The sequence below is a fragment of the Artemia sp. Qi Xiang Cuo genome, chromosome 6 (genome assembly GCF_049724085.1).
Source record: "Artemia sp. Qi Xiang Cuo chromosome 6, ASM4972408v1, whole genome shotgun sequence".
Taxonomy (NCBI): domain Eukaryota; kingdom Metazoa; phylum Arthropoda; class Branchiopoda; order Anostraca; family Artemiidae; genus Artemia; species Artemia sp. Qi Xiang Cuo.
The window spans coordinates 79,880,925-79,906,353 of record NC_142799.1 but is presented as its reverse complement, the minus strand read 5'-3'; the positions used below and the strand labels follow the sequence as shown (position 1 = coordinate 79,906,353).

Sequence of the window (25,429 nt, the reverse complement as noted above, 5' to 3'; positions counted from 1 at the left end):
GAGAGAAAGTAATACCAATGAAAATAATCTGTCTTTTGAAAATGTCTTTTTTCAAAAGACACGAACAAAATCGTTCAAAGGAACATGAAGTGCTATCTCTGACATTTCCATTGATTCTTTATTCCCGTTAGTTTCATATGTAAAATTCGGAATATTACCGAATGGGTTTAGTCGTCCCCTCCCTGAATTATTGACATTTGGAAAACCCACCCCTGGGAAATACCTCCCCCTCAAAGAGCATTTTCTTTTGCTGCTGATAATTTCCCCCGTTAAATTCCGTCCAGGAGAAATTTATTTATTAATTTACACTAATATCAGCACTAGATTTATTTATTAATTTACATTAATATCTATTTTATTTTTGTTTGCATTGATTGTTTATTTAATGATTGTTTGATTGTTTATATGCCCCCAGGGCAAAACTTACAACGCCTACCCCCGGACTCTAGTGGGCTGTGTCGACACCGGAGTTTTTTGTTATCAGAAATTTGAACTATTTTAACAAAATGTCTATCTCAAAATTTCTATCTGATGCATTTAGAGCGTAGAGGAGGTGGGGGGCTAGTTGCCCTCCAATCTCTTTTCACTCTTAAGAAGTGAACAAGAGCTTTCAATTTCCAATCAAACGAGCCCTCTCTAAAGTTTATACGAGCATCCATTCCATAAGAAATAATGGGAAGGATTCGGAGAATCCTTAAATTACAACCCTTGCCCTGAGGGCTCTGGGGGCGTTGTCATCCTCAAAGACTAATTTCCAGAACTTAAAACTACGTTTAATAAAATGGATGTCTCAAAATTTTGATTGGATGTGTTTTGGGAAAAAGTGGGCGTGCGAGGGGGGTTAGTTGCCCTCAAATTACTTTTGACTATTAAAAAGGGTACTAGCCCTTTCAGTTTCTTATCGAATGAGCTTGTTTTGAACTTTTTACGACACTGCCTTCTATAAAAACCTTATGTACCCCCAGGGTATAACTTGAAACCCTTACCTTGAGGGTTGTGGGGGAGTGTCCTCCTCAAAAACATATTTTCTATCTGAAAAGCAACTACGCTGAACAAAATGGCTATATCAAAATTTTGATTGGATGTCTTTGAGGGAATGATGGGGGTGGAGTGGAAGGGGGGCTAGTTGCCCTCCAATGACTTTCGACTATTGAAACACTAGCCTTTTGAATTTCCAATCGAATGAGCCTTTTTTGAAGTTTCTACGACAACATCTTCTATAAAAACCTTATATGCCCCCAGGGCATAACTTATAACCCTTGCCCCGAGGATTTTGGGGGAGTGGCCTCCTCAAAACCATATTTTCTATCTGGAAATCAGCGATTCTGAACAAAATTGCTATCTCAAAATGTAGATTGGATGGGTTTGGGGAAATGATGGGCTGGGGGGGTTAGTTGCCCTCCAATCACTTTCGACTAGTAAAAAGGGCACTAGCCCTTTCAATTTCTAATAAAACGAGCCTTTTTTGAAGTTTCTACGACAACACCTTCTATAAAAACCTTATATGCCCCCAGGGCATAACTTAAAACCCTTGCCCTGAGGGTTTTGGGGGATTGACCTCCTCAAAAACATATTTTCTATCTGGAAATCAACTACGCTGAAAAAAATGACTATCTCAAAATTTTGATTGGATGTGTTTGGAGGAGTGAAGGGCGTGGGGGCTAGTTGCCCTCCAATCACTTTCGACTATTAAAAATGGCACTGTCCCTTTGAATTTCCAATCGAATGAGCATTTTTGAAGTTTCTACGACAACACCTTCTATAAAAACCTTATATTCCCCCAGGGCATGAATTAAAACCCTTGCCCTGAGGGTTGTGGGGAAGTGTCCTCCTCAAAAACATATTTTCTATTCGGAAATCAACTACGCTGAACAAAATGCCTATCTCAAAATTTTGACTGGATGTGTTTGGGGAATTGATGGGCGTGGGGGGCTAGTTGCCCTCCAATCACTTTCGACTATTAAAAAGGGCACTAGCCCTTTGAATCGAATGAGCCTATTTTGAAGTTTCTACGACAATGCCTTCTATAAAAACCTTATATGCCCCCAGGGCATAGCTTAAAACACTTGTCCTGACGAATTTGGGGGAGTGTCCTCCTCAAAAATATATTTTCTATCTGGAAATCAACTACGCTGAATAAAATGGCTATCTCAAATTTAGTTTGGATGTGTTCGGGGGAATGATGGGCTTGGGAGGGGGGGGGGTTAGTTGCCCTCCAATCATTTTCGACTATTAAAAAGGGCACTAGAACTCTCGATTTCCAATTGAATGAGCCCCCTTTGAAGTTTTTAAGACGACCCCTTTCATGTGAAGTGCCTCTGGGAAAAAAATAATAATAAATAAATAAATAATAAAACATTGGAGCCGTATGGTCTTTACTGTAGTCAACGCTTTAGCGTCGACTCTGATACTTAAGAGCACAGGGCTGGATTCTGAAATTGTTCAGATGTGAAACTTTGCTTATTTGTGCTTGCAACCTTTTGTGTACTAAACCCTTCTACCAGTATCAGGTTCTTATACCTGTAGGATGCAAGCCTATTCGTTTACACTATTGCCTCGTTAGATAGGGATATTGGCTAGCCTACGTGTCATCTATAAAATCTTCTAAGCCCTAGAAACAAGTAAAAAGTAGAGGCAGTACCTTGTTAACATTATTGTGCTATATTTTAGGCCTTGGATACATTTCTACATGTTATATTCATCAAACTAAGCTAGTTTTCCAAGATAATAAATAGCCACTCAACTAGATCTTTACCATTATTTTGTCTTCTTGGTAAATTTGCCAGTTAATAGATGAAGATACCTTGAATGGGTAACTTCATACTAGAATACAGGTTTTGGGCTTCTTACTTCCGTTTACAAATATACTAGGCTATTCACAACCCTTGGAAATTTATTTTTAGACCTCAAAGTGCCTTGCTCTTTTTTTTTGTTTAGTTGAATGACCCTTGGAAGCGATAAGAAGTGCTTGACATAAATATTGGGGATAGGTTTATATCTAGCATGCAGCTCCTAGATGACAAGTTGGTGGTGAATATGGAGACAGAAATATTACCGATTTCTGTTCGTTTATTTCAAAGGCTTTATCAAAAACTCAGCCAAAAGTTGTCACAAAGAGTTTTTTTCAGGGTTGCGAAAGGAATTTCTCTTGAATTGGATGCTTCGAAGCTCCTCACGGATTCAAATAGACGCAATGCAACTAGAATTGGAGGTTCTATTACTGTTAAGATCGACTTTGATAATCCAATTGCAAAAGCCCTTATAAAAAGGGAGGGCTATAATTTTTTTGATCTTCTTAGTTCACGGTGTTGCTTTAACTGTAGGTCTCCCAGTACTATGAAGCCAGCTTGTACCATCCAAAATGTGCCATTTTTTATGTGGCCCCACATCTCAACCAAAGAATTTCCTTGTGGTTTATATTCTAATTGAGCAAATTTTGACAAACTCCATTTCTCTTTTAGTCTTAAATGCCGGGTTTCGCAGTATTTCTTCCAGCAAAAAATGATGAATAAACCAGTCTCTATAGATTCGCTTAATATAACCGGGATAAATAATAATGGTCTTCTAATCAATGAACTAATTAATAATTATGATATTGTTTGCCTGCAAGATCTTTTTCTTACCTTTACCAGTGTGAATCTCTTATAGCAAACTTTGCATGTGTTTTTTTTTTTTTTTACGAATGCTTGATCAACATTTGGTCGCCCTTCTGACGAACTTCCGTGTTTTGTACATAAGAGACTTATGGAACTACAGCAAATTGTATTAACTATGATGGTCATTTTCAGGTTGCAGGACTAGGAGGCATTATTATTAATAACTCTTAACTTCCTCATAACTCAAATAGAGTGCATTCACTAAATAATTTTGCTGAGGCCTGCTAAAGCCTTGGCTCGTTTTAAAGCTGATCCGATGTCACCTACATCCGATGTCACAGATCCTAAAAAAGACCGTGAACCTACTTACATCCACAATTTTGTATTGTTTCTGATTTAGACCGTATAGTTCCCTAGTTACATCTTGAAATTTCTTCTGTTTATGTGCATATTGATGAGAGTGATATTCATCACCTGCCAATTTTTTTCGTGTGTTAGTTGCATGTAGAAATTTGTGCACGCCCGAGAAAATGCAGCACGAAACGATTTCAGCCAAGTAATTGCAATCCAGCAAATATTCTCTTATTTTTTTTTTGTCTCTCGGTATGTCATTGAGTCTTATTCACGTGGCGAATCATACCAGTTTGAATGCTAGGTCGGAGCATATTTTACTTCCGGCAAAAACATACTTTTAAGCTGCGTTTTAAATTAGTGTTTATGGACAAACTGAACGGTCTATTCTAAAAGCACCAATCAAAACGTAGTTTGACGCAATCGTCAAACAATTATTACGAGAAGAAAAAACGACGCTTACTTCTGTTCAATAGCCAAGGTAGAAATAGGCTAATCTAAGATGTCACGTTTTAACCAAAGGCCAGAAAATGCTCTTAAGAAGGCAAATGGTGAGCTTGCTTTTTTTTATTTGTTCAGTTTCTGGCACAGTTTACTCTGAGGCTAAACATTGATCTTCAAGTAAAATTTCCCTTGGCCTAATAGCCTATCAGATAGGCTGAGACAGAAATCAGATTTTCCTAAAAAAATTTAGTAAAACCATCAAATTGTCAATTCCACGTTCTTAACCAACCTAAACAATGCTATTCACAAAAACTTGCTAACTGAAAAATTGACTTTATTAGCATTTTGAGCCAACTTATGTTAAGATGGCAAATTTTGGTCAATATATACCAAATCATATTATTGAGTTAGGACTAAAGGGAATACACCATTCGATGTTTTTTTTTATGCTGATTACGAATATAATAAGCATTTCTATCGGAAATTAATTTCAGCCCCCCCCCCCCTATATAGTCCCATTCAGGTTTAGGTTAGTTTTAGCCTTTATAGGGGGGGGGGGGCTGTAATTAATTTCCAATAGAAATGCTTATTATATTTGTAATAAACATAAAAAAAGCATCAAGTGGTATATTCACTTTATTTGAAACTCAATAATACAATTTGGTAGGCTATATATTGACCTAAATTTCTAGGTGGTGTGAATAATATCATTTGATGCCTTTTTTTATGCTCTTTCATAATTCAATGATTATTTATAGCTGATGGCATCTTTAGCCCTTAAATGGGCCCTAAATGTATTTATATTAGCCTAATTATGATAGAGCATAAAAGAAGCATCAAATGATGTTTTCACTTTCATCCTAGCTAAATTTTATGGACCACTGTAAACTTACCAGGTAAAATTCTCTAAAGCTACTTTTGGCTAGCCTATCTTGGAAAGGAGTTAGCCTAGGTTGGGAAAATGAAACTTGCTGGGATGTGTCTACAGGTAAGGTCTAAAGTACAGGTAAATTTTTCAGTATTTGTATTAGGCCTGTTTTTTAGCACTAAGGTCTTACATCTAAGATCTTGCATCTTTCTGCAAAGATTATCATTTTTTAACTCATCTTTGTTCTAAGATCTTACAGCAAAAATTGTGAAGACCACCACTGTTCTGCCATATAGAACAATGATGAGAGAATTTTGATGATCTACTCATCATTGTTCTCAGAGTGCTGATCAGAGCAGAAAGATGAAAGACATTTGCATAAAAATGACCAAAGATGTAAGATCTTAGCACATTGATGAGTGAAAAACAGCCCTATTACTGACTTACAAATAAAGTAAACATACCACTTGTTGCCTTTTTTATGCTCTTTCCAAATATAATAATCATTTTTGATGAAAATGAATTTTAACCCCCCCCACCCCCCTAATGTGCAAATATATACCCTGAATTGGTATAAAGGCTAGGGGTGGGGGTAAAATTCATTTTTGACAAAAATGATTATTAAATTTGGAAAGAGCATAAAAAAAGATGGTTAAGTTCTATGAAATCATATTATTGAGTTAGGACTAAAGTGAATACACCATTTGGAGCCCTTGTTTATGCTGATTACAAATATAATAATCTTTTCTATCGGAAATGACTTTCAGCCCCCCTCTATATAAGCCAATTCAGGGTAAGGTTAGGTATACCCTATATAGGGGGGGGGGGCTGAAATTCATTTCCGATAGAAATGCTTATTATATTTGTAATCAGCTTAAAAAGGCATCAAATGGTGTATTCACTTTATTCCTAACTCAATAATATGATTTTGTAGAACTTTACCAAAAAGTCATCAAGTTGTATGTATACTTTATTCACGAGTCAATAATATGAATAACAAAAAATTTACCAAAGTATGTCCCAGGTAGGTATTTTGAAGTACCTACCTCCACTCCTTCTCCCTCTAGAAGGTCCTGAAATTTGCCTACATGACAGGTCTATACCAATTGAAATTTTGACAAAGCAATATTATGCCTTAATATTCAGTTATCAGATTCTTTTTTTCTGGGTTTTTCCTTTTCTCTGAAAATGCAATTCCTGTTATTTGAGTAGAATTTTAAGCCATATCAATGTTTTTTTTTTTCAAAATTTAGGAAATGTATTTGCATATCTTTAAAACCTTATAAATTGGGATTGAGAAAAGTTGTGAAGCTGAGAATAATTTTGCTGTGAAGCTGAAGCTGAAAGTTGTGAAGCTGAAAAGGTATTTTGAAGTACCTACCTCCACTCCCCCTCTATATAATGCAAATTATTGTATGCCATCTATAGTATATTCAATGCAATTGTGTCTGAGTTTGCATCTTTGCTGGTAACTTGAAAAAGTTTCTTAATTATTTTGAAGTCTTTTCCTGTTGTTGTTTATCCTCTAAAGATAGATTTTTTGTCAAGTAGTGTTTGTATAACCTTCTCCAATTATTAGAATAAGCCCTTTTCCCTGGGCATTTTCACCAGCGCCATATTTTTCTCGGGAAGATTGGCACGCCATCTATTGTATCAATTTTCTATAGTGCCATTTTTGATTTCTTATCATTAAGAAGCATACTGGGAACTAGAAGAAGAGGGGAAGGAACTTCCTGCAAGCATTTTATTGTACCTGCCAGTATTAACTTACCCATAAATTGCTGGGGACAGTTGAGGAGGTCCTTACACTTCCCTTGTTTCTAGGTTCCTTCATTCTGTATGTATTCAGCATTCAGTGCTGATGGTGTGGACCACTGGAATGCTTGAATGTAGTAATATGGTCCTCATCAATGTCTATATGCCATGCAATCGCAAGAACATTTCTTCCCTATCTGTCTTTGTGGGTTCTTTTAAGCAACTCAGGACACTTCTGCTAAGAGTGACCAATCAGGGATTAAATTGGACTGTGGGTGGTGAGTTAATGCCAATCTTCTGTCCCAATCTGAAAGAAGTGACCTGTTTTTTGATGCTTTGCCTAGTGGCTATCAGTTAGTCAATAAAGATAAACAGTTTACCAACATTTGTAACCGTGATGGTTCTAGATCAAACCTTGATCATATTATAGTTTCAATGGGATCTCTTGTGATTCCTCCTGTCATTTTTTTGGATAATAAAATTGAGGATGGTCACTTGCCCTTAACTTGCGAAATTGAGTCGTCTGCTCTACTGGTTTATAAACGTTTTTCTTACCAAAATAAATGATTTGATAAGCCAAATTGGAAACGAGTAAATTTTGAAGATTATTTGTATATTCTTTGCTCGTTATTATCAAGCCTGAAAGTGCCTTTTCACCTTGTACAAACCTCTGTAAGGTCGTCGACAGCTAAGATTGATTTAAATTATTACTATTACCAGATGTGTGCATTATTTGAAGGCAGCTGCTTCAGTTTCAGTTCCTGTCGAGTGTGTTAGATTTGGCACCAGAAAACTGTTATGGAATGTCTGCCCAGAAGTGAAAAAAGCTAAACAATGGGCGAAGTTTTGGCTTTGCCTTTGGATTCCATGTGATCGGCCCAAGTCTGGTAAAGTATTTAAAATTAAGCAAAATTCAAAACGTCAGTTTAGATCTTCTTTGCGTCAAGCCTGCCTGAATGGTTTGGATGGCCCCTCGGATTGGATGTCTTGGTCAAATGTCATTATTAGCAGCAAGTGTATGCCTGCTACCGTTTCGATTATCAAAATCAGTGAATTTGTTGCTCATTTTACTCGTGTTTTTTTCTACATTTAATCATTCTATCCAGTCCATGTTTTCTTCCTTATTGCATAATACTGTTCCTTGAGTTCTTTGGCAAATCCATATGTTGTCAATATCTGGTGGTGATATCTATTGGGCTTTTGAGAATGTTAAGAAATCAAGTGCTCCTGATATGGATGGTCTGTGTTACAATCACTTCACCATTAACTGTCCATTATTGTTAATACATTTTCAGCTCCTATTCCAGATGTGTTTAGCCCAGTTAGTTTTCTTTCAGGAATCATAACATCAGTTTTGAAAAAGGGAAAGGACACAGATGAGTGTTCCAGTTATTGACCAATTACAGTGTCCTGCTTCATGAGCATGATGTTTGAGTATGTCATATTGCTGGAAGTTTTGACTAAATGTGATTTTTCTGATTATCAAGTTGGGTTCAGAGCTGGTTTTGGTTGTTCTCAAGCCCTTCATATACTTCGGTCAGTTGCTTGTCTTGGCAAAAATGCAAACAAGGCCACTTTATTTTTGCTTGGTTGATATCTCAGGCACTTTTGACAACATTGTACATGCACAAGTGCTTCACTGCTTAGTTAAAGCAGGAGTTAATTCTTCCATAGTAAAAGTAAAAGTCCTTCAATATTGGTATTCCAATTTGTTGGTTTGGTTAAAATGAATGTCTGATATACCTGAGCCTATCTCAGTAAGGAAGGGATTCAGGCAAGGTGATGTGCTGTCTCCATATATTTTTAAAACTGTGATTGTTGACTGTTTGTGAATGCTGTCTCCTACTGTGTTTTTAGAAAATACTGCTGTTAGTCACACTGCCTAGGCTGATGATGTTTTGCTAGTTAGTCATACTAGGCCAGGTCTCACAAAGAACCTAAACGTTCTGATTAATGCTTTGAGTATGATTGGGCTTTCTATAAATGTTTCAAAATGCAAGTTCCTGTGTTTTAATACTTCTAACCCTGCTCCTTCTTTACATGGGGGTACAATGCTACTGAAATGTGTCTCAAAGTTGAAATGGCTTGGAATTGCCTTTTCTGATAAACTTTTGACTACATGCTTGTCTCTGGTTGCTAGTGCCCTGCAGTGTATTTGCTTCTCATATGGTAAAATCTCGCCTAATAGAGGGAGGTACAGCCATCAAGGTTTATGTAAACTTTACCATCGTTTTTGTTCTCCTGCAATTCTTTTTCTTTCTGGTTTGCAGCCTCTAATGCTCAAAAAAGATTGTCTTCAGCTAAGGAGAGGCTATTTTAAATATTGTAAATTCCTGCTATATTTGCCAAGGTGGTACAATAATCACAAGATTATTTCTCATTTTGGACTTATTGACCCTCTAGTGCTGTTTGATAACATCACTAAGGATCTGAGGACCAATGCTCCAAGGAAGATATGTGCCAGTAATGCCCTCACTTATTTTTTTTTTCCAGATTAGTGATTCTATGGATATTGTTAAGTTATTTATGTTGTGTTTTCCTTATTATTTCCTTGTGGATAATATTATTTTATTTTCTCTTTTTTTACTCCGCATTTATTTTATATTGCGGGTTACAAAAAAACTTACTTACTTACTAGTTTGTAGTGCTCTATCTATTAGTGCTTTAGACATAATATTTAAAAAGCTTCTAAAGTAGAATTTTCGAAAATTTTGAGTTTGGGGTGAATGGGGATTTCAAAAACATCTTCCCATAACATAATTTGTCCTATAAAGTCAATTCTGATGTTTGTAGTACTCTATGTCTTAGCACTTTAGAAATATTTAAAAAGCTTCTAAAGTAGAATTTTAGAAAATTTTGAGTTTGGTGTGAGGGGGGATTTCAAAAACATCTTTCCATAACATAATTTGTCCTCTAAAGTCGATTCTGATGTTTGTAGTGCTCTATGTCTTAGTGCTATAAAAATATTTAAAAAGCTTTTAAAGTAGAATTTTAGAAAATTTTTGATTTTGGAGTGAAGGGGTATTTCAAAAACATCTTCCCATAACACAATTTGTCCCCTAAAGTCGATTCTGATGTTTGTATAGTTCTATCTATTAGTGCTTTAGAAATGTTTAAAAAGCTTCTAAAGCAGAATTTTAGAAAATTTTGAGTTTCGGGTGAAGGGTGATTTCAAAAACATCTTCCCATAACACAGTTTGTCCTATAAATCGATTTTGATGTTTTTAGTGCTCTATGTCTTAGCTCTTTAGAAATATTTAAAAAGCTTCTAAAGTAGAATTTTAGAAAATTTTGATTTTGAGTGAATGGGGATTTCAAAAACATCTTCCCATAACATAATTTGTCCTCTAGACCTTTGTCTGCACTAGATCTCTAGACATAATTTGTCCACACTAGACCTTTGAATTTCCAATTGAATGAGCCCCTTTTCAAGCTTCTACAACAACGATTTCGATAAAAACTTATATGCCCCCAGGGCATAACTTATAACCCTTGCCCTGAAGACTGTGGGGAATAAAAGTACTCACAAAGTAAGGCACAAATAAGTATCAGACAGTGGAATTAATAGCCAGCAGGCTTAGCTGTTGAAATTAACCCAACAAGCAACTGTTGCAGGGATTCAGCAGGAAATTTTACACATATTCAGGGAATCTATCTCATTGAGTTTCAGACAAAAGAAATTTGAAGTCCAATTTAATTGTCAGGTCATGTTTAAGAGTCAGTAGACATAATAACTGGAGAGTATTTTTGTAAGGAACATACCCACCTCCACAAATACTTCTGCATCCTTGCTTTTGGACACCCCCTCGAGCTTGTTACTTTGAGTCAAGGTGAGGCTAGTGTGCCACACAGGGCAAGCGTGTTTTGCATTTGGTCTGATGGAAGTGCAGAAATAAGACCGTAGTGACTTAGGAGGAACATGATAACATACAGCAATGCAGATGAGATTGTAAAAGTTCCTGCCATTTTTGTATATTTGTTTCATGCTGGTGTAATAGAATTTTTAAGAATCTGTGCTACTTTTGACATTTTACTGCAACATATTACTGCAGGAGCATTGCAATTTTGACCTACTGATGCTGTAAGGACAAATTCTGACATTAAAACCAAAACTGTGACTTGTGACCATTCTAAAGAAGTACCTAATGGGATAAATATCTGTACTTTGACCAACATAATTTGACCAACATAAAAAAGGAAGCAGAGTAGATAGCAGAAACATTTATAAGAAAGATTACACCAGACATAAAATTTTAAAAAAAGATAGCATCAGATTTTTGTTTTATATAGCAATTTCAAATTTTTTTCTCTGCATGAAATGTCACCTTTCACTCACAACTAACTCACTCGTTTGCATTTTTAAGACTAAATAAGCTTTAAACTGAAAAGTGAAATACAAGTTGCACCCTAGGCACAGTAGTTTTTACAATATAACAACAAACAGATCAATTACCTCTACAGATAAAATTTTTTTTTTTTTTTTGGTAACAATTTCAAATTTTTTCCTTACATGAGATGTCCCCTTTCCCTCACGACTAATTCACTTGTTGGTATTTCTAAGACTAAATAAGCTTAAAACTAAAAGAGTTGAGATGCAGGTTTTACCCTAGGCGCGGTAGTTTTGACAAATATAACAATAGACAGATCCCATTACCTCTTTAATGTCATTTTTCGTTAGCCAAAAGTACTTGAAGACTTGGGAAATCGCCTACGTCTATCTCTATGTCTTCCAATTCACTTCTTGTAAAATTTAACCGCTGTAACCTGGAGAAGGTAAATATTAGTTTTTAAATATAAAATCAAATTCAAGCCCTATTAGTAAGACTTTGAAAAATTCTGTAAAGACAGGCCCTAACTTCAAATAATTTTTGAGTTTAAGTGTATAATATTTAATACACTGAAGTTTTAAACATTTTAAATTTAAAGATTTGATTTTAATAAAAATAATTGGTAAAATAAAAAGTTTTCCAAATAAATAGGACAAATTCAACATGCCACCAATAATTTATCTCCCAATGTAGGCTATCTTTTTTTTAACTACCTTTTTTTATCCCTTTCTTTCCTGTTTTTTTACTTATTAGATTTTTTACTGTTTTACTTCTAGGTTTTACTTTTTTTACTGTTTGTTTTGTTAGTATTCACTAAAAGTGTTAATTATATTAGTTTAATGTATTGTAAAAATATCTACTGCTATACTGTTGCCAATTTAACAAGATATAAGATGCATTTGTGATTGAAACATATTAATTGTTGTATAAAAGGTTCACATATATAAGTTATTAGTTTCTTCTGGTCTACTGAGATCCCTTTGTCTCTGAACGGCAGCCCTGACAAGGTTTGCAAACCTCCAGATTGAGAACAATGCTCATGGGTCTCGCATGTGACCCATAACTTCATTTGTTAGTTTCAGGATTGCCACCATCAGTAGGATTTTACTAGATCTAGTAAATTTCGAGGATTTAGTAAATTTCCCGAAATCTAGTAAAAAGGCATGGTTTATAGTAAACAAAACTTTTGTTATTTTCCATGAATTCAGGGAAAAAATTAGGGTCTGCTCATTACAAAATCTGATTTCGATTACGTGAGATATTATGGTTATTATTGCTCTCATTTTTGTAATTTTGCGTCAACTCTGGCGCTTAAAAATCTCTACTTTTTTCTTGCCTTCTTCTTGTTACTTGCTTTGAAAGGCAAACTATTTAAAATCAGGACTGGCATAACAGCTGCTATGTGTGTTAGTTAGCTTGGTCCCTTTTTAATACACTGCTGGCAACGAATTTTTTCCATACTTGCCCGAGTTCTTTCTGACTCTCTGCAGCTTGCCCCATTCATGTGCTGGAGCAGAGAGACAGTTCTTGATTTTGTTGGTCATCAAAGCCAAAACCCAGAATAGGCTAAATGTCACGAGAGGTTCGTCCTTGATGAAAAAGAAGCAACTTGTTCTCAGGTCGTCAAGTGGAGTACATGACTGGGTGATCCCCATGGATTTGAAAGGGCTAGTGCCCTTTTTAATAGTCGAAAGTGATTGGAGGGCAACTAACCCCCCTCTCACGCCCACCTTTTCCCCAAACACATCCAATCAAAATTTTCAGATAGCTATTTTGTTCAGTGTAGTAGAAAGTTCTGAAAATTAGGTCTTTGAGAATGACATCCCCCCCCCCCCAAGCCCTCAGAGTAAGGGTTGTAAGTTATGCCCTGGGGGCATATATGGTTTTTATTGGAAGTGTTGTCATAGAAACTTCAAAAGGGCTCATTTGATTGAAAATTGAAAGGGCTAGTGCCATTTTTAGTAGTTGAAATTGATTGGAGAGCAACTAACATCCCTCTCACGCAAACCATTTCCCCAAACACATCCAATCAAAATTTTGAGTTAGCCGTTTTGTTTAACCTAGTTGAATGTTCTGGATATTAGGTCCTAGAGGATGACAACCACCCTAACAGCCCTCAGAGTAAGGGTTGTAATTTATGCCCTGGGGGCATATAAGGTGTTTATAGAAAGCGTTGTTGTTTCAAAAAGGGCTCATTCGACTGGAAATCGAAAGGCCTAGTGCCCTTTTTAATAGTCAAAAGTGATTGGAAGGCTTGACATTTTTATAGTAAAGATCGACGTCGGTAGAATGTATTATTTATGTTGTTGTTGTTGTTTAAACCAGGGCACTTCATATCAAAGGACTTGTCGTGGGAACTTCGAAAAGGGCTCATTCGATTGAAAACAGAAAGGGCTGATGCCCTTTTTAATAGTCAAAAGTGATTGGAGGGCAACTAATCCCCCTCCCACGCACACCTTCCCATTTGCCCAATATGTTTAAAAAATAAGTACTACCAAAAGATTGAATCAAAATGCACTCCGATAATGTCAAATCCCTATAAGACATCTCATTAACAACCGAAGAACGACTGATGGTATTATTTTCAAACTGTTGGTGCTGCTTCTGATCTTAAAATTCAACCAAATCAAAATAGCGTAAGTGTATCCAAGCTATCAAAGAAAGTAAACAGATTTTTTTGCGAATGGTATCAAGTTTTCTATTTCAGGTCAACTAGAGGAAGTATGAAACTAAATTAAACACGACTATTTGTGTCCAAATTTTTAAAAGAGTGCATGTTGTTACAAATACCTGAAAAATTTTCTCTGGTATACAAATAGCAGGCCAAACTATAAACTCTTAAAAAAACGAAAATATTTAAACAATTATGTTCTTTTTCTCTGAAAAGACTATTTCAATGTAAAACGAGCAGAAATTAATTAAAAAAACTTTTTCCACAAAATAAGTTTTTCGAAGAAAAGTAAAGAACTCTTTTAAACACAAAATGAGCAAAAATAAAATCAAATAATCTACCAAGCATGAAACTACCACAAATCAGCATCGATAAATAAATGAAACCCAAAACTAACAGAAATTACAATAAATAACCGAGTCAAACTCAAAACGAGCAGAATTTAACATAAGTTGGGCTAAAAACCCCTATGCCTTCCCAAGCCCAGAACAAAATTTGCACTTTACTGAAAAAAATACAAATGAATGTGCATTGTCAATTTAATATACATATACTGATATTTAGTAATCAAAATGTTAATATTATCTGATTTATTAAAGTTATAAAATAAAAACATTTATATTTTGTTCATCCTTTGTCTTAATTGTTGGTATTTGTGGTGAACCTAGAAAATGAAATGTTTTATTGTAAGTACAGTCTTAGATCAACTGTATTATCAAATATGCTTACCTCAAATTGATCCTTTTCATCTTTGTGGCTCAGTTTTGAAGCATAGGACTGGTATGTACCATAAGTCAGATACTTAAAATCAAAGTTCCTTTTATGTTCATCCGTTGTCTTCGTTATTGGTATAAATGGCGAACCTAGCGTTTTGTTGTAAGGAAAGTTTTAGATGAAGTGAATTATCAAATATACTTACCTTAAATTGATCGTTTTCATCTATGTGGCTCAATTTTGAAGTATATGACTAATATTCATTATTAGTCAGATACTTCAACACAAAGTTTCTTTTATCGTTATCCTTTGTCTTCATTGTTGGTAGGCTGTATTTGGCGAACCTAGAAAATGAAATATTTTATTGTAATGACAGTCTTAGATCAACTGTATTATCAAATATGCTTACCTCAAATTGATCGTTTTCGTCTTTTCGGATCAATTTTGAGGTATATGACTATTATGTATTATTTGTCAGATATTTCAACATAAATTTCCTTTTATGTTCATCGGTTGTCTTCGTTATTGGTATATATGGCGAACCTAGCGTTTTGTTGTAAGGAAAGTTTTAGATGAAGTGAATTATCAAATATACTTACCTTCAATTGATCGTTTTCATCTATGTGGCTCAATTTTGAAGTATATGATTAATATCCATTATTAGTCAGATACTTCAACACAAATTTTCTTTTATGGTTATCCTTTGTCTTCATTGTTGGTAGGCTGTATTTGGCGAACCTAGAAAAAGAAACGTTTGATTGTAATGAAAGTCTTAGATGAACTGAATTATCAAATATACTTACCTTGAATTTATCCTCTAAATATTTTTGGTTCAGTTGCGAAGCACATGTATAAGCTCAACGACAGTAAACTGCCATCAAACAAAGTTCCTTTGGCGCCCTGTCTTTGTTTTCCTTATTGGCATACATTTTGAATCCTAGAAAAAGAAACGTTTTACTTGTAAGGAAGGGCCAAAATGAACTGTATTATCAAATATACTTATCTGTAATTGATCTTTTTCAACTCTGTGGTTCAATTTTGAAGTATATGACTAAGATGTATTTTTAGTCAGATACTTCAACACAAATTTCTTTCGACGCCCATCCTATCTTTTCCTTGTTGGCATATATCTTGATCCTAGAAAAAGACACGTTTTTATTTTACGCTATGGCTTAAATGAACTAAATTATCAAATATACTTACCTCAAATTGATCGTTTTCATCTCCATGGCTCAATTTTGAAGTATATGACTAATATGTATTGTTACTCAGATACTTCAACACAAAGTTTCTTTTATGGTTATTCTTTGTCTCCATTGTTGGTATATATCGCGAACCTAGAAAAAGAAACGTTTTATTCTAATGAAAGTCTTACATGAACTGAATTATCAAATATACTTACCTCAAATTGATCCTTTTCATCTTTCCAGCTCAGTTTTGAAGTATGGGACTAGTATCAACTGTAAGTTATATACTTCAACACGAATTTCTTACGACGCCCATCCTATGTTTTCCTTGTTGGCATATATCTTGATCCTAGAAAAGGACAAGTTTTTATTGTTACCAATGGCTTAAATGAACTATATTATCAAATATACTTACATCAAATTGGTTGTTTTCATCTCTATGGCTCAATTTTGAAGCATATGACTAGTATCTATTATTAGTCAGATACTTCAAAACAAAGTTTCTTTGGTGTTCATCCTTTGTCTTAATTGTTGGTATATGTGGCGAACCTAGAAAATGAAATGTTTTATTTTAAGTAAAGTTTTAGATGAACTGTATTATCAAATATACTTACCTCAAATTGATGCTTTTCATCTTTTCGGATAAATTTTGAAGTATATGACTAATATGTATTATTAGTCAGATATTTCAACACGAATTTCTTACGACGCCCATCCTATGTTTTCCTTGTTGGCATATATCTTGATCCTAGAAAAGGACAAGTTTTTATTGTTACCAATGGCTTAAATGAACTATATTATCAAATATACTTACCTCAAATTGGTTGTTTTCATCTCTATGGCTCAATTTTGGAGTATATTAAAAATATGTATTATTAGTCAGATACTTCAATACAAAGTTCCTTTTGTGTTCATACTTTGTCTTCATTGTTGGCATATGTGGCGAACCTGGAAAATTAAATGTTTTCTTGTAAGTAAAGTTTTAGATGAACTGTATTATCAAATATACTTACCTCAAATTGATACTTTTCATCTTTTCGGATAAATTTTGAAGTATATGACTAATATGTATTATTAGTCAGATACTGCAACACAAAATTCCTTTTATGTTCATCCGTTGTCTTCATTATTGGTATATATGGCGAACACAAATTTCTTTCGACGCCCATCCTATGTTTTCCTTGTTGGCATATATCTTGATCCTAGAAAAGGACAAGTTTTTATTGTTACCAATGGCTTAAATGAACTGTATTATCAAATATACTTACATCAAATTGATCATTTTCATCTCTATGGCTCAATTTTGGAGTATATGACAAATATGTATTGTTACTCAGATACTTCAACACAAAGTTTCTTTTATGGTTATTCTTTGTCTCCATTGTTGGTATATATCGCGAACCTAGAAAAAGAAACGTTTTATTCTAATGAAAGTCTTACATGAACTGAATAATCAAATATACTTACCTCAAATGATCCTTTACATCTTTCCAGCTCAGTTTTGAAGTATGGGACTAGTTTCAACTGTAAGTTATATACTTCAAAACGAATTTCTTACGACGCCCATCCTATGTTTTCCTTGTTGGCATATATCTTGATCCTAGAAAAGGACAAGTTTTTATTGTTACCAATGGCTTAAATGAACTATATTATCAAATATACTTACCTCAAATTGATCCTTTTCATCTTTTTGGATCAATTTAGAAGCATATTACTAGTATCTATTATTAGTAACATACTTCAAAACAAAGTTCTTTTGGTGCTCATCCTTTGTCTTAATTGTTGGTATATGTGGCGAACCTAGAAAATGAAATGTTTTATTTTAAGTAAAGTTTTAGATGAACTGTATTCTCAAATATACTTACCTCCAATTTATCCGCTTAATCTTTTTGGATAAATTTTGAAGCATATGACTAAGATGCATTATTAGTCAGATACTGCAACACAAAATTCCTTTTATGTTCATCCGTTGTCTTCATTATTGGTATATATGGCGAACCTAGAAAAAGAAACGTTTTATTGTAATGAAAGTCTTACATGAACTGAATTATCAAATATACTTACCTCAAATTGATCCTTTTCATCTCAAATTTCTTTCGACGCCCATCCTATGTTTTCCTTGTTGGTATATATCTTGATCCTAGAAAAAGACAAGTTTTTATTGTAAGCAAAGGCTTAGATGAACTGTATTTTCAAATATACTTACCTCAAATTGTTCCTTTTCGTCTTTGCGGCTCAGTTTTGAAGTATATGACTAATATCTATTATTAGTCAGATACTTCAACAGAAAGTTCCTTTTATGTTCATCGGTTGTCTTCAATATTGGTATATATCGCGAACCTAGAAAAAGAATGTTTTATTCTAATGAAAGTCTTTCATGAACTGAATTATCAAATATACTTACCTCATATTGATCCTTTTTACTTACCTCAAATTGATCCTTTGATTCATTACTTACCTCAAATTCCATTGATTCATTACTTACCTCAAATTGATCCTTTTCATCTCAAATTTCTTTCGACGCCCATCCTATGTTTTCCTTGTTGGCATGTATCTTGATCCTAGAAAAAGACAAGTTTTTATTGTAAGCAAAGGCTTAGATGAACTGTATTATCAAATATACTTACCTCAAATTGATCCTCTTCGTCTTTTCGGATAAATTTTAAAGTATTTGACTAATATGTATTATTAGTCAGATACTTCAAAACAAAGTTCCTTTTATGTTCATTGGTTGTCTTCATTATTGGTATATATGGCGAACCTAGAAAAAGAATGTTTTATTGTAATGAAACTCTTACATGAACTGAATTATCGAATATACTTACCTCAAATTGATCCTTTTCATCTTTTTGGATAAATTTTGAAGTATATGACTAATATGTATTATTAGTCAGATACTTCAACACAAATTTCCTTTTGTGTTCATCCTTTGTCTTAATTGTTGGTATATGTGGCGAACCTGGAAAATTAAATGTTTTATTTTAAGTAAAGTTTTAGATGAACTGTATTATCAAATATACTTACCTCAAATTGATCCTCTTAATCTTTTTGTATCAATTTTGAAGTACATGGCTAATATGCATTATAAGTCAGATACTCCAAGACAAAGTTCCTTTTATGTTCATCCGTTGTCTTCAATATTGGTATATATCGCGAACCTAGAAAAAGAATGTTTTATTGTAATGAAAGTCTTACATGAACTGAATTATCAAATATACTTACCTCAAATTGATCCTTTTCATCTTTTCGGATAAATTTTGAAGTATATGACTAAAATGAATTATTAGTCAGATACTTCAACACAAATTTCTATCGACGCCCATCCTATGTTTTCCTTGTTGGCATATATCTTGATCCTAGAAAAAGACACGTTTTTATTGTAATAAAAGGCTTAGATGAACTGTATTATCAAATATACTTACCTCAAATTCATCCTTATCATCTTTTTTGCTCAATTTTAAATTATACTACTAATATGAATTATAAGTCAGATACATCAACACAAAGTTCCTTTTATGTTCATCGGTTGTCTTCAATATTGGTATATATCGCGAACCTAGAAAAAGAAACGTTTTATTCTAATGAAAGTCTTACATGAACTGAATTATCGAATATACTTACCTCATATTGATCCGCTTAATATTTTCTACTCTGTTTTGAAGCACATTAAGAAGATGTGTTGCAATTAACATACTCAGAAACAAAGTTCTTTCGACGCCCATCCTGTGTTTTCCTTGTTGACATATATCTTGATCCTAGAAAAGACACGTTTTTATTGTAAGCAAAGGCTTAAATTAACTGAATTATCAAATATACTCACCTCAAATTGATCGTTTTCATCTCTGTGGTTCAATTTTGAAGTATATGACTAATAATGTATTATTAGTCAGATACTTCAACACACAGTTTCTTTTATGGTTATCTTCTGTCTTCATTGATGGTATATGTGGCGAACCTAGAAGAAGAAACGTTTTATTGTAATGAAAGTCTTAGATGAACTGAATTATCAAATATACTTACCTCAAATTAATCCTTTTCATCTTTTTGGAATAAGCTTTGAAGTATATGACTAGTATGTATTATTAGTCAGATACTTCAACACAAATTTTTTTCGACGCCCATCCTATGTTGTTCTTGTTGGCATATATCTTGATCCTAGAAAAAGAAACGTTTTTTCTCGCAAGGAAAGGCTTAAATGAACTGTAATATCAAATAGACTTGCCTCAAATTGATCCTTTTCATCTATGTAGCTCAATCTTGAAGTGTATGACTAATATGTAGCATTAGTCAGATACTTCAACACAAAGTTTCTTATGAAAAAGCTTAAATGAACTGTTTTTTTAAAATATATCTACCTCAAATTGATCGTTTTCATTTCTGTGGTTCAATTTTGTAGTATATGAGATATGACTAATATGTATTATTAGTCAGTTAGGTCGACACAAAGTTCATTTGATGCTCATTATTTGTCTTCCTTATTTGAACTTTTATTTATTTGTCTTCATTATTGGTATATGGGGCGAACCTAGAAAAAGAAACGTTTTTATTGTAAGTAGAGTCTTAAATGAACTGTATGATGAAATATACTTACCTCAAATTGATCTTTTTCATCTTTTGATACATTTTGAAGTATATGACTAATATCTGTTATTTGTCAGATACTTCAACACAAAGTTCCTTTTGTGGTCATCCTTTGTCTTCATTGTTGGTATATGGGGCGAACCTAGAAAAAGAAACATTTTATTGTAATGAAAGTCTTAGATGAACTGAATTATCAAATATACTTACCTCAAATTGATCCTTTTAATATTTTTGGATAAATTTTGAAGTATATGACTAGTATCTACTATAAGTAAGATACTTCAACACGAATTTCTTACGACGCCCATCCTATGTTTTCCTTGTTGGCATATATCTTGATCCTAGAAAAGGACAAGTTTTTATTGTTACCAATGGCTTAAATGAACTATATTATCAAATATACTTACATCAAACTGATCCTCTTCATCTTTTTGGCTCAATTTTGAAGTATATGACTAATATCTATTATTAGTCAGATACTCAAAGACAAAGTTCCTTTGGTGCTCATCCTTTGTCTTAATTGTTGGTATATGTGGCGAACCTAGAAAATGAAATGTTTTCTTGTAAGTAAAGTTTTAGATGAACTGTATTATCAAATATACTTACCTCAAATTGATCCTTTTCATCTTTTTGGATAAACTTTGAAGTATATGACTAATATGCATTGATACTATAACACAAAATTCCTTTTATGTTCATCCGTTGTCTTCATTATTGGTATATATGGCGAACCTAGAAAAAGAAACGTTTTATTGTAATGAAAGTCTTACATGAACTGAATTATCAAATATACTTACCTCAAATTGATCCTATTCATATTTTCGGATAAATTTTGAAGTATATGACTAAAATGTATTATTAGTCAAATATTTCAACACAAATTTCTATCGACGCCCATCCTATGTTTTCCTTGTTGGCATATATCTTGATCCTAGAAAAAGACACGTTTTTATTGTAAGCAAAGGCTTAAATGAACTGTATTATCGAATATACTTACCGCAAATTGATCTTTTCTCATCTGTGTTGCTCAATTTTGAAGTATATGACTAATATGTATTATTAGTCAGATACTTCAACACACAGTTTTTTATGATTATCCTTTGTCTTCATTGTTGGTAGGCTATATGTGGTGAACCTAGAAAAAGAAACGTTTTATTGTAATGAAAGTCTTAGATGAACTGGATTATCAAATATACTTACTTCGAATTGATCGTTTTCATCTCTGTGGTTCAGTTTTGAAGTATATGACTAATATGTATTATTAATCAGATACTTCAACACAATTTTCCTTCGACGCTCATCCTTTGTTTTCCTTGTTGGCATACATCTTGAATCCTAGAAAAAGAAATGTTTTACTTGTAAGGGAATGCCTAAATGAACTGGATTATCAAATATACTTACTTCGAATTGATCATTTTTATCTCTATGGCTCAGTTTTGAAGTATATGACTAACATGTATTATTAGTCAGATACTTCATCACAAATTTCCTTCGACGCTCATCCTTTGTTTTCCTTCTTGGCCTACATCTTGAACCCTAGAAAAAGAAATGTTTCTCTTGTAAGGGAATGCTTAAATGAACTGTATTATCAAATATACTTACTTCAAACTGATCCTCTTATTCTTTTTGGTTCAGTTTTGAAGTATATATCCAGTTTCTACTATAATTAACATACTCCAAAATTAAGTTTCTTTTATGGTTATCTTTTGTCTTCACTGATGGTATATGTGGCGAACCTAGAAAAGAAACGTTTTATTGTAATGAAAGTCTTAGGTGAACTGAATTATGAAATATACTTGCCTCAAATTAATCCTTTTCATCTTTTTGGATAATTTTGAAGTATATGACTAATGAGTATTATTAGTCAGATATTTCTACACAAATTGCTTTCGACGCCCATCCTATATTGTTCTTGTTGGCATACATCTTGATCCTAGAAAAAAAAACGTTTTTTTTGCAAGTAAAGGTTTACATGTACTGTATACTCAAACTGATCCTTTACACTTACGCTCACCTCAGATGATCCTTTACATCTTTGTTCCTCAATTTTAAAGCATATGACTAATATGGAGTATTGTCAGATACTTCAACACAAAGTTTATTTTATGGTTATCCTTTGTGTTCATTGTTGGTAAATGTTGCGAACTTAGAAAAAGAAATGTTTTTATTGTAAGAAAAGGCTTAAATGAACTGTATTATCAAATATACCTACCTCAAATTGATCGTTTTCATTTCTGTGGTTCAATTTTGTAGTATTTGAGATATGACTAATATGTAGTTTTGTCAGTTATGTCCACACAAAGTTCGTTCGATGCTCATTCTTTGTCTTCCCTATTTGAACTTTTATTTATTTGTCTTCATTATTGGTATATGTGGCGAACCTAGAAAAAGAAATGTTTTTCTTGTAAGTAGGCTAGAGTCTTAAATGAACTGTATGATGAAAGATACTTTCCTCAAACTGATCCTCGAAATATTTTTGGCTAGGGGTCGAAGTACTGTGATATGCCGAGTGATTGTAAAGATAATTCAACACAAAGTTTATTTGGTGCTCATCCGTTGTCTTCATTATTGGTATATATGGCGAACCTAGAAAAAGAAACGTTTTATTCTAATGAAACTCTTACATGAACTGAATTATCAAATATACTTACCTCAAATTGATCCTTTTCATCTTTTTGGATAAATTTTGAAGTATATGACTATAATGTATTATTAGTCAAATATTTCAACACGAATTTCTAACGACGCCCATCCTATGTTTTCCTTGTTGGCATATATCTTGATCCTAGAAAAAGACACGTTTTTCTTGTAAGGAAAGGTTTATATGAATTGTGTTCTCAAATACGCTTACCTCAAATTGATCCTCTTTTTATTTTTGGGTGAGTTTTGAAGTATAGATCCAGTTTCTACTATAAGTAAGATACTTCAAAATTAAGTTCCTTTCATGCTTATCTTTTGTCTTCACTGATGGTATATGTGGCGAACCTAGAAAAGAAACGTTTTATTGTAATGAAAGTCTTAGGTGAACTGAATTATGAAATATACTTGCCTCAAATTAATCCTTTTCATCTTTTTGGATAATTTTGAAGTATATGACTAATGAGTATTATTAGTCAGATATTTCTACACAAATTGCTTTCGACGCCCATCCTATATTGTTCTTGTTGGCATACATCTTGATCCTAGAAAAAGAAATGTTTTTCTTGAAAGTAAAGGTTCACATGAACTGTGTTACCGATTACGCTCACCTCAGATTGATCCTTTGCATCTCTGTGCCTCAATCTTGAAGTATATGACTAATATGTATTATTAGTCAGATACTTCAACACAAAGTTTATTTTATGGTTATCCTTTGTGTTCATTGTTGGTAAATGTTGCGAACTTAGAAAAAGAAATGTTTTTATTGTAAGAAAAGGCTTAAATGAACTGTATTATCAAATATACCTACCTCAAATTGATCGTTTTCATTTCTGTGGTTCAATTTTGTAGTATATGAGATATGACTAATATGTAGTTTTTGTCAGTTATGTCCACACAAAGTTCGTTCGATGCTCATTCTTTGTCTTCCCTATTTGAACTTTTATTTATTTGTCTTCATTATTGGTATATGTGGCGAACCTAGAAAAAGAAATGTTTTTCTTGTAAGTAGGCTAGAGTCTTAAATGAACTGTATGATGAAAGATACTTTCCTCAAACTGATCTTTTTCGTCTTTTTGGCTCAATTTTGAAAGTATATGACTAGTATCTATTATTAGTCAGATACTTCAAAACTAAGTTCCTTTTATGTTCATCGGTTGTCTTCAATATTGGTATATGTCGCGAACCTAGAAAAAGAAACGTTTTATTCTAATGAAACTCTTACATGAACTGAATTATCAAATATACTTACCTCAAATTGATCCTTTTCATCTTTTTAGATAAATTTTGAAGTATATGACTATAATGTATTATTAGTCAAATATTTCAACACGAATTTCTAACGACGCCCATCCTATGTTTTCCTTGTTGGCATATATCTTGATCCTAGAAAAAGACACATTTTTCTTTTAAGTAATTCCTTAAATGAAGTGAATTATCAGATATACATAGTTCCAATCGATTGTTTTCTTCCTAACTGCTCAGTTCTAAAGTATATGAGTAATTCTTGTTAATAATCAGACACTTAAGCACAAATTTCCTTTCATCGTCATCTTTTGTCTTGACTGATGGTAGGCTGTATTTGGCGAACCTAGAAGAAGAAACGTTTTATTGTAATGAAAGTCTTAGGTGAACTGAATTATCAAATATACTTACCTCAAATTGATTGTTTTCATCGCTGTGGTTCAATTTTGAAGTTTATGACTAATATGTGTTATTAGTCAGATACTTCAACATAGATTTCCTTCGACGCTCATCCTTTGTTTTCCTTCTTGGCATACATCTTGAATCCTAGAAAAAGAAACGTTTTACTTGTAAGGAAAGGCTTATATGAACTGTATTATCAAATACACTTACCTCAAATTGATCGTTTTTATCTCTGTGGTTCAATTTTGAAGTATATGACTAACCTGTATTATTAGTCAGATACTTCAACACAAATTTCCTTCGACGCTCATCCTTTGTTTTCCTTCTTGGCATACATCTTGAATCCTAGGAAAAGAAACTTTTATCTTATAGTTTTCAAGTTTTCTTGTAAGGAACGGCTTAAATGAACTGTATTATCAAATATACTTATCTCAAATTGATCGTTTTCATCTCTGTGGCCTCTTTGTTGGCATATATGGTGAACCTAGAAAATTTACTGCCGGCTGTTGCTGCGAAATAATCCTTTATACTGACTGCTGGACATGAGATGGTTTGCCGAAACAGGCTCAATATTGAGTCAATTTGGCATAAGGGATTGGTATTTTATTCAAATATGATGTGTCTAGTGTTTTTATTTCTTTTTTTTGGTT

General features: G+C 33.3%; 1 protein-coding gene across 1 annotated transcript in view; it reads left to right on the top strand.

Annotated features, from left to right (window-relative positions):
- The first annotated feature begins 4,393 nt into the window (after nt 1-4,393).
- eIF3a (eukaryotic translation initiation factor 3 subunit a) overlaps nt 4,394-25,429 on the top strand; it is a 107,097-nt gene continuing 86,061 nt past the window's right edge. The window contains exon 1 of the mRNA XM_089091240.1: nt 4,394-4,498. Within this exon, the coding sequence (XP_088947366.1) occupies nt 4,450-4,498 (49 nt within the window). The 5' untranslated portion in view covers nt 4,394-4,449. The remainder of the gene's footprint in view (nt 4,499-25,429) is intronic.